General features: G+C 42.7%; 3 protein-coding genes across 3 annotated transcripts in view; 1 reads left to right on the forward strand and 2 right to left on the reverse strand.

Annotated features, from left to right (window-relative positions):
- Positions 1-2857: 2857 nt before the first annotated feature.
- LOC104820326 (probable cyclic nucleotide-gated ion channel 20, chloroplastic) lies at positions 2858-6904 on the reverse strand. The gene is made up of 12 exons (XM_010550719.2): positions 6319-6904; positions 6057-6248; positions 5886-5984; positions 5664-5801; positions 5340-5588; positions 4921-5169; positions 4649-4794; positions 4426-4503; positions 4202-4331; positions 3869-4115; positions 3246-3408; positions 2858-3181 (listed from the first exon to the last, which is right to left on the reverse strand). The coding sequence occupies exons 1-12, from the start codon at positions 6730-6732 to the stop codon at positions 3067-3069; spliced, it is 2220 nt and encodes a 739-aa protein (XP_010549021.1). The 5' UTR covers positions 6733-6904; the 3' UTR covers positions 2858-3066.
- A 665-nt stretch (positions 6905-7569) lies between these two features.
- On the reverse strand, positions 7570-9399 carry LOC104820328 (probable ADP-ribosylation factor GTPase-activating protein AGD15). Its single transcript, XM_010550721.1, has 8 exons — positions 9229-9399; positions 9046-9104; positions 8854-8944; positions 8716-8770; positions 8514-8604; positions 8231-8432; positions 7912-8083; positions 7570-7824 (listed from the first exon to the last, which is right to left on the reverse strand). Coding segments are annotated over exons 1-8 (723 nt in total). The 5' UTR covers positions 9280-9399; the 3' UTR covers positions 7570-7822.
- Positions 9400-9453: 54 nt separating this feature from the next.
- LOC104820327 (DNA-binding protein RHL1) overlaps positions 9454-9621 on the forward strand; it is a 2282-nt gene continuing 2114 nt past the window's right edge. The window contains exon 1 of the mRNA XM_010550720.1: positions 9454-9583. Within this exon, the coding sequence (XP_010549022.1) occupies positions 9548-9583 (36 nt within the window). The 5' untranslated portion in view covers positions 9454-9547. The remainder of the gene's footprint in view (positions 9584-9621) is intronic.

The following is a 9621-nucleotide window of genomic DNA, read 5'->3' on the forward strand; positions in this document are numbered from 1 at the left end:
CCTATTGTGAAGGGTGATAGGTTCAATTTGAATCAATGCCCGAAAAATGAGCTCGAACGGGAACAAATGAAGAACATTCCATATGCTTCTGCAGTTGGAAGCCTTATGTATGCTCAGGTTTGCACAAGACCTGACATTGCATTTGTCGTGGGAATGTTAGGGAGATATCAGAGTAATCCAGGTTTGGACCACTGGAAAGCTGCAAAGAAGGTGATGAGGTACCTACAAGGTACGAAGGATCACATGCTTATGTATAGACGAACGGACGATTTAGAGGTCACCGGTTACTCAGATTCAGACTTTGCTGGCTGTGTTGACTCGCGTAAGTCAACATCTGGATATGTATTTATGCTTGCCGGTGGAGCTGTATCATGGAGGAGTGGCAAGCAGACATTGACCGCTACTTCCACTATGGAAGCTGAGTTTGTTTCATGTTTCGAGGCAACGTCGCATGGTGTATGGTTGAAGAGTTTCATATCCGGGCTTAGAATTGTGGATTCTATTGCTAGGCCATTGAGATTATATTGTGATAATTCAGATGCTGTCTTCATGGCTAAGAACAATAAGAGTGGAAGTCGGAGTAAACACATCGACATCAAGTACTTAGCCATAAGAGAACGTGTTGCGGAAAAGAAAGTGGTCATTGAACACATTAGCACTGAATTGATGATTGCCGATCCTCTGACAAAGGGCATGCCAATTAAGAATTTCAGAGATCATCTTGTGAGTATGAGACTTGGTTCCATGATGTGATTATTTCATTTGTACGTACGTTTATGTATTCATGAAACTCTTATTCAGTTGTGAGTATCTTTTTCTTCAGTGTACACTATATTTGATATTAAAAGACTTACTTGCTCGGACCTAGAATAAGCATAAGGCTTATTCATTAAGTAATGTTATCATATAAAGTTTAAAGACACATGATATACTGTAATACATGGAAGATAATACTCGTACTTAGAGAACTTATCGCCATGATTCATGTATTGTGTTTCTTATAAAGATGATCAAAGGTTAACATATTAAGAGTAGCATATGGACCAAGTGGGAGAATGTTGGAAGTTTTCAATAACTGCCCATATTAGAAAACTCCTACGTTAATGATTAGTGGTCCAATACTTACTCAATGTTAACTGCATGATTAACTGCCAAATATCAGTTTTTTCTGATGGAGAAAAAACTATTAAAACGGCATAAATCTGGGTCCCTAGGCTAAGCAACAGACAGAACAAATACACCATCGTTTGTGATTGCTATAGCTTAGAAGAATTCAGATTTCAACTCAAGGTATGTTTTCCGATTCAGAATTTTATTTCCGCATTCATGATCTTGTATGTTAAAGTGATGCATATTGAAGATCATGATTTAGATGAGTTTAAAGAATATTAAACTTACATGTGTCTGATGTCCATAGCGTCAACTTTGCGGCAGCAGAGATTGGAGCGTTGATGCTAGTGCCAATGTGTTTGATGTGTCGGCCTATAAGACAGGATGTGAGATCGAGATGCCCGAAAAGCCTCTTGCGGGCATTATGCAACATGGTTTTGGGGGAACGTGGGATTGGGTTGAGTCGCTTTGGGAATGGAGGAGTGCAACTTACCTCTACATAGGTTTGGTTTACATGCCTTGCTGGTTATTGTGCATCTCCATTTTGCTGCATCCTTGACCTTGTTAGTTAATATTCTCTTGGGTCTCTCATTATCATATGTTGTTTTGGCATGCGTTTCATATTAGTTCCTGTTGAGGTGTGACCCTCCCGATTTTGTGTACGCAACTAAAGGACCAACCAATGCGTCAAAGTCTGGTTCCAAGCATACATAGCGATGTCAATCAAAATAGTCCATGGAAGGAAAACCGTATCTATTTGGAACAAATAATCAAACTCGTCAAAGTGCAAACAATACGAATCTGCAGAGACAATACCAAATTACTTTGAAAGGAACCTGGAGAAGGATAGAGTGAATTCTGGAAAAGCATTTGGAAAGGTTGATATGAGTTCAGATGGCACAAATTCAAGTGTTTTCTGGCGATGCTTCTCCATTAATGATGACAACAGTTTCCGATGATCCATTTTGATAATTTTTAGGGTTTGTTTGACCTATTAATTTCTTCTTTCTAGGGACGATTGTTTTGAGTTTTTGATGAGTTTTCTAGTAAAGGAGAGTGATTCTTCCTTATTCTTAAATACTAGTTTTAGGCTTTGAGATTAAGTCGTTAGTATTTCGTTCGACTTATCAAACGCGTTTACTACCCGTATTTGTGACGTCTTCTACCGGTTTCAAAGTTTTTTAACCAGATTTAGATTGCGTTTAGGAGATCTTCAGAGATTGAAACTACTCTTAGTTTTGATTCACGAATTGTTAAGGGTTTTTGGTAACATCCATCAACTATCTTTTTTTTTAATCTCTATTTGAGAACATTCGAATCTAAGATCGTATCAACATATGTCTAAAATGAGAGTAACCGATATGAGAATGTTGAGATGGATGTACGCATACATTAGGATGGATAGAATTAGAAATGAGACTATTAGAGAGAAAATATGAGTAGTAGATATATTAACTAACAAGCTCAAGGATACAGCAAAATGGAAACGAGTGAAGAACGAAGAATTTATACGGGCGACCCCAAATAAAAATTTGGGAATCAGGTGATGTTGATGCATGTTGCTGTTGATTTATTATTTAATCTATGTGAGACTTTTGTCACATCTTTTTGTCGGTCATTTTTTTTTCACGGCTTTGAAAGTTTTGTTTGAAGCGGCATATTGCTTAAGATTTTTAAAATATAATAATTGTTGTTAATTTCGTCACAGCAAAGCAAACGACCGTAGGAACTAATGACAACATTTGCGTAGGAGAGCATTGCTATATCTGAGAACGAAATAGAAAACATATCCATGACTCTAGCCTTGCATGGTTAAACATCAATCACCATGGTCTTTGTATTGTAAATTTCTTATAGAAATGACGATGGAGATTGAACGATGTGTAACATTTAGGCGATCCATCTTGCAAGGTTTATATATAAGTAAGAGGCTGACAAGCGGGGCCTGCGTGCAGTTCAGTACCTGCAACTGGCAGTGTTTGTGTCTATCCGCCCAAGTCTTCTCTTTCTGTATCTCCATGCCACTTGAATCTGCATAGCTGCTCGTAGCCTCCAGTACGGCGACTCGTACCTGCAACATTTCCACTCAGTAACAAGTACGTACGTAGATCTTTTAAGGGACAGTACAAATCTACCTGATGGCTCCCTTGACGCGGGGGTTCCTCAGGAATCTCGAGAATTGGCTCGTCACGTCTTCTAGGTCGGCCACGCTCAGTGAAAATGCCTCCACGTTCGTCACACATGTAACGCTTCTGCTGCTAAGCAAGCCCTTAGACGGTATCTTTATCCTCGTTCCCTCTGCAGATTACGTTTTAGCAATGAACAAGTTGCACCGAGCGAAAAATCATATCTAGATCCATACTTCTTCATCACACGGTTTAGTTTCTGGCTGGTAACAGGACTACCAAGAAGCGGGGGGAAAAACATGGAACATACAAATAAATATACTTTCTGGAGTTTAGTCTAAAACTGTAAGTGAATAAAACAAATCAAGCAATATCTAACCCCAACTGAAACACCCTCGACCAGTAAGGAAGAGAGCAAAGCTCCTTTCTAACTCGGGTTCGAGTCCTTATTTGAGGAGGGGGCATTCACACGGGGTTCTCCAATCTTCCGAGAGACGTAGTCGGGGTTAAAGGTCTGGTGAACTTTCACATTATCAAAAAAAAGAAAAAAAAACTAAAACTAACTGGATCACTTTAGTTTCGATTTGATCTTAAAAGAAGGTGGTCTGAGCAGTGCAAGTCTCATACAATACCAGTATTTACAGCAGAGCGTTCCAGGCACCAGGTTAGGAGCTCCTCGCCGCAAACATCCCCCTCTGATAGAGGCAGGATGGATCCATCTTCTCCGATGCTCTCCATCTCCCCACGCACTATAAAAACCATCTTCTCAACTAGACCTCCACGGTGCAATACATTGCTGCCCCTAATGTATGTCCTTTGTCTCAGCCTCTGACGTATTGCATCTAAGATAGATTCGCCCATCAAGGAAAAGATTCGCACCTGTGTCCCATAGATCCGGAAAGGGATGGGGACTGGGTTCTGATTCAACATAAACCTCTCAAAAGTAAGCTAATCATAATTGTCACCTTCTGGAGAAACTTGAAGAGGTGTCGTCTTATATCTCTCTGGAGGTCTTCTGGCAAATTCTCAAAGAGTATTTCTTCTTTGACTCCTCTGGTAGCAGCCCAGTTGAACCGCTCAGCCTCTCGCACCCTCCTGAGTTCAACAAACCCATTGGGTCAGTCTCGGAGCCGGATTCAGCGGCATGTTTCAACCGAGAATCAGACTGAAATGAAGGCAGGGTTCATACTTTCTTAAATCTTCTGGCAACCGTCTATGACTCATCCATTGCTCCACATCACGTCGTCTTAGTGTCATTTCCAACCTCCTAATCAAGATAACACAATCATCGAGCACTTGACGGATTAGAAACGTAAAAAGGGGCATCGATTTAGCAAAGGAAGAGGAAATGAAAAAAAAAAATTTAAACGACTATTTTTACTTTGTTAAACCAAAGATGATTGAGTTTCTACCTTCGACCGAGAGCTTGAAGGAAGTTTTGCATATTACCAATTAGAAGAGCGAAAAGCAAAAGTCCCAATCCAATGATTCCCATGGTAAAGAGGACCTCCCACACAAAGTAACTTGGAACTTGGTTTCCAGCAAGTGTGCTGATTTGCTTCGTGAATGTAGAACAACGGATGGCAAGGAAAGAGCAACAAGAATGTCAAGTAGCAATATCTGAGAGCTACATCGAGCAGCGTCTTAACCTTCTAAAAGAACTAAAGATGAGCCAGTTAGTTACCTGAAAACCCCAAAACAACGAGTAAATGTATCGTTTGGAGAGACTAGTCTCACTGGTAAGATTGACGACCTTTAAATAGATACCATAAGAAAAACCATCTTCTTGGAAACAAGCAACGGCATTTGAATCATTTCTCCACAAAGCTCTCGCTGAAGTCGTTTCACTGCTGTTTCCATGTCCACAATCTATTAGAGTTTTACAATCCCGTTCAGGACTCCGGCAAGCGTCCCGGAGGCATTGGTTAACCCTCTGCACGGAAAAACAAAGGAAAGCATTGGTTAGCCCCTCCAACACATAGGCCGTCACTTGAAATACAGCATATCATGTTTCATTTAGACAGTGCACATCAAGTACCACCTGTGCTGTGAGCAGGCAAGTAAGAGAAATGCTAAGGATGAAGTCTCAAGACGAGGATTTACCTGCAGTCCAAAAAGATACCAGCACGAACCAACGACATGTCCAGCTAACATGAAGGTAAGAAGATTGATAACAAAATTAGCCCATGCCGACTCAAATATGAAGCCGGTTGGCGTTTGTCCGGCAATCAGAGGCAAAAATCTATACAACTTTGGAATGTACTGAACAAGGACCGCAGCGCGTAGAAGATTTTTTGCATCGTTTGCTCCAGACATGCCTAGGTGCTTTGGTATTGCCCACAGTATCAATATCTGTAAGGACGATCTGCAGCAAATGAGATCCACAATGACATTACTCAATATTTGGTAGCTGAAACAATACATTACCTGCGGAAGCGGTAACGTTACAAACAGATCGAGGAAAAACTTTCCTCGTAAGTAATGGCGAGCAATCTTTTTGGGATGATCAACTAACTCCCCCGCTCCCACTACTCTGGTCTCAGGAGCTACATAGGCCAAGCGAAACTGCATATCAAATGCATGAATCTTTTTTCAGAAGGAACGTTAGAGCGGACAGGAATGGAGAGACAGCAAGAAAAACAAACACACCTGAAGAAGGATGTGGAGAAAGTATATGAAATCCGTTATACTCCTAACACTGACGAAGGCTCTAGTTGTGGGCCAATCGATTACAATGCATTTGTTGTCCTGCGGTGGGTGACGAGGTTGTTCAAGACTCAAAAGCCAACCAAAATGGGCATATCTGTAAAGGGGACATACCTGTTGGACCAAGAGCAGGAAGAAGAAGAGGGGGTCTACAAAAATAGCCAACAGACAGGAGACGGCAAAAAATTTAGTCCAGCGTTGAACGATTCTGGCATGAGGATTCATGACTCCGGGAATACGCCGATGAAGGGAGGAGAGAAGCCGTGTGGCCCAACCTTTAGCGTCATCATAGAGAGCATGATGGAACTGAGGAAAGAGGAAAAGTTAGAAGAGGGATGTTGCTTGGGAGGGAAGGTATCATCAGTAGAGGGAATACCGTAGAATCGAAGAGAGCGGAGACCCTGGAAGACTGAAGGTGAGGGGGTTTGCGAGTGTAGTAGGAGGGGCAGACAGTGCAGTAAGGGTCATTACACAAGCCGAGCTGGCCAGACCTCAAGAGATGAGAGTTCTTGTAGCTGGAGACAGAGGAGGAGCTGTGGTTGAGGTGGGTGAGAGAAGGAGAAGGCTGAGGTTGGGGGTCTGAAGAGAGGGGCCCACTCTGACTCATCTGGATGATGGTGGTGCGTCTCTGGGTTCGGAGAGGACCCGTAAACCCTAACCTTACGTTGGCTTCAACCGCAACGGGGGGATTGGAGAGGGAGGCACTGCGTTGCCTCCAAGTGAAGGCCCTGTCTGCCTCCGCGGACAGCATCGGAATCTCATCCTTTCCCTTGTCTGTGTCCATCTCCATGTTTGTTGCTATCTATCTTCCCAAATAACACGGTGAGAAGAGGTAGAAGCAGAAGGCGGAGACCGGAAGACGGCGCTGACTCAATCTCTCCCCTCAGCTCCACAATTCATTCAGCGTCTTTCTTGCAGACAAATATCCGAAACACGGAACCTCTGCTTTATTTCCTTTTATTATTATTCGGGTTTAGAACAGAAAATAAAATATTTTGATTTGATTTGATTTTCCACACGGGAAAGCGAGCGGTGCCTTCCGATTAATTGACCAGCGACCATTGGCCAATGACTGACCATTACATTTTCACACCGCGTCTTAATTTCCACCACCAACTACATTCATCATATGTACTGGGCCCAGTTTATGGGCTTGGGCCTCTATGCCCAATGTTTCTTCTGCTGAGCCCTTCGACCCAATTGCAGAAAGAGGGCACACTAGAAATTAGGGGTGTACACTTCGGTTCAGAAATTTAGTTCCGACCCGATCCGATCCAAAATCGAATCGGACCGAATCGAATAACGTTCGGTTCTAATTTGGTACACTTTTTATAAAACCAAATAAATCGTTCCCGAACCAAATCGTTTGAATAACCAACCAAAATTCGAATCTTCCACTAAGTGTAAATATCATTGTTTGGTACTTATTTGTATTCACATAATGATACCTTTCGAACCAAACTGAACCGTTTAACATTCGGTTCTAGTTTGGTACACTTTTTATAAAACCCAAAATATCATTCTCGAACCAACCGTTTGAATACCGAATCGAAACCCGAAACGCCCACCCCTACTAAAAATTGGATACATTGGCACAATCCGGTGCTCATGTATTATCAAAATGAAGTTAAGACAGCAACGCAACAACGTGCTTTTTTGTTTTCAAATAACGATAAGGGGTGAAATGGCAAATATTATTACAAGTGAAATGAACTTATTGACATTCAAATAATACACATGGGTGAGGTGGACCAGCTCTATGGCCTCTCCGTATTCTCTCATATGGTTTCAAAGCAAGAACAAGTAGCAAGTGTGTGAGATGGCAGCAACTCATCTTGACTGCCAACCTGTGACTGTAACCCCACATGATGATTCCAATCTCCTGCATATGTTGATCATTGTTTCAGGTGCACCATCATTGGAAATGTTTTCATCTACGGGCTAAAAGAAAAGACGGTCTCAGCCTTACAATCAAAAGTTGCCCAGCTCGACGGTGGTGCTGCATATCTCCTCCGACTCGATTCATTTGCATTCCGGCTATGAAGCTCAGTAGAGATCTCTCTCGCCTGACTCGGTTTCTTGACTTCCATTCCTGTTGGTAGAGGTGGAACATATCCATTCCCCATCATATCCACTGAACCCTGCATGCAGTGCACACGTCTACCTTGTCACTCCAATCGGCAATCGATATGGATGCTTTCAAAACCTTTCAGTGATTGATTCTGATTCAAAAAAAAGGGTGGGGGAGGGGGGGAAGCATCTAAACATGGATTTGGTTATGTGAGTACCGCCCGAGTTCTTGTTGCTGGAGGGTTTATTTGCCCAACATGCTTGACAAGGATGTTTTCATCCAAGGAAAGAGTCCTTGTTTTCCTCGGAGTTTCAGGTTTCAAGCCGGTTTCTACCAGGTGGCTGACATTGCACCTCAGTTGGGTGATTGCAGGAGCAGGTTGTACAGCTCCCCGAGGAACCCATTTCTTCTCTGCATATCTGTAAACAGCATCAATGAGGATAATATCTAGTTACAGGGAGTAGAAGCAGTTTCAACATTAAGGTGGAAGAAATCAATACTTGGCTTTGATGAACGCCTCGCTTGAACTTCTCTCAAAATGAGGAGGCAATTCAGACTCCCAATGTCGGTTAGCCTTAGCATTACCGATAACTAAGCAGCGAACATAGAATCAGATGAGCAAAAGCCAGGAGAAAGATGTTCCATTTTTCTTTAGTAAATGAATTGAAACTACTCATGATTACATGGAGGGAGGGAGCTTACATTGCATGAAAGCGACCTGGTCCGGGAGCCATGTATCCAGAGTGATAGACCTTACCTATTCCACAATTACGAATACGCATAATCCATCTATTTTCACGAAGAGAGACCGAGCTTGGATCAAGGAGCAAAGAGAGGAACCTGGGAGATGTGGACGCCGAGGCTGCGGTGTATTCCGGAGCACTGCATGCATATGAAAACGCCGAGGTTCACACTTGCCCATCGTGGTGCCCTGTCGACCCATCAAACAAGCTCCCGCGTTTCAGGACAATAAGACAATAACAAACGACGCAATTGTATTCCTAAAGGAAAGAAGAAAAAACGCGGGCCTACTTGCTTCTGCAATCTGCGCATTCTCTGTTATCCGGGAGTTTCAGGAGGGCCTCTAACATCTGCGCCCACAAATCTGACTCAGGCTGTAAATTGGCTTAAAGACGAAACCTTTGAGACGCAAATGAATAAAGCAGAGCAATCTCCATTTTGAGATATGGGAAGGGATGAGAGGGAGAAAGGGACCTTCGAATGCTTCTCGTTGAGCTCCTTGGAAACGGAGGCCTTCCCGTTCATCCTGAATTCCGCAGGAGAAAACTCTTCTTTTGATATTGATCACAGAGACAAAGAGACAGACAGAGAGAAACGAAGGAAATGATGATGTTATTATAAGGAAGAACGGATTTGGAGGGGAGGAGAGAGGAGAAAGACGTTCTCCTTCCTTTTCTCTTATAATATATAGCGTGCGCATTGTCGTATATCTTCTCTCTCTCCTCTCTCTCTCTCTCTCTCTCTCTCTCTCTCTCTGCCTGATTGAGAAAGCCGTCATTGTAGGAAGAGGAGGATGGTATTGCCATCGTCGTCGATGGGAGACGGACAGGAAGAGCGGCAGAGACTGAAAACCCCACCCATGAAAAA

Source organism: Tarenaya hassleriana, unplaced genomic scaffold, assembly GCF_000463585.1.
Source record: "Tarenaya hassleriana unplaced genomic scaffold, ASM46358v1 Cleome30, whole genome shotgun sequence".
Taxonomy (NCBI): Eukaryota; Viridiplantae; Streptophyta; class Magnoliopsida; order Brassicales; family Cleomaceae; genus Tarenaya; species Tarenaya hassleriana.

What these genes read in the sequence shown, in the direction of transcription:
- LOC104820326 (XM_010550719.2), bottom strand. Translation starts at nt 6,732, where the DNA reads ATGGAGATGGACACAGACAAGGGAAAGGATGAGATTCCGATGCTGTCC. An exon ending in GGTATCTTTTTGGACTGCAG is followed by an intron (nt 5,170 to 5,339) that starts GTAAATCCTCGT and finishes TTTTCCGTGCAG; the next exon opens with AGGGTTAACCAATGCCTCCG. An exon ending in TCTTCAAGTTTCTCCAGAAG is followed by an intron (nt 4,116 to 4,201) that starts GTGACAATTATG and finishes TATGGGACACAG; the next exon opens with GTGCGAATCTTTTCCTTGAT.
- LOC104820328 (XM_010550721.1), bottom strand. Translation starts at nt 9,279, where the DNA reads ATGAACGGGAAGGCCTCCGTTTCCAAGGAGCTCAACGAGAAGCATTCG. An exon ending in CCAGGTCGCTTTCATGCAAT is followed by an intron (nt 8,605 to 8,715) that starts GTAAGCTCCCTC and finishes TTCGCTGCTTAG; the next exon opens with TTATCGGTAATGCTAAGGCT. An exon ending in CAGCAACAAGAACTCGGGCG is followed by an intron (nt 8,084 to 8,230) that starts GTACTCACATAA and finishes CACTGCATGCAG; the next exon opens with GGTTCAGTGGATATGATGGG.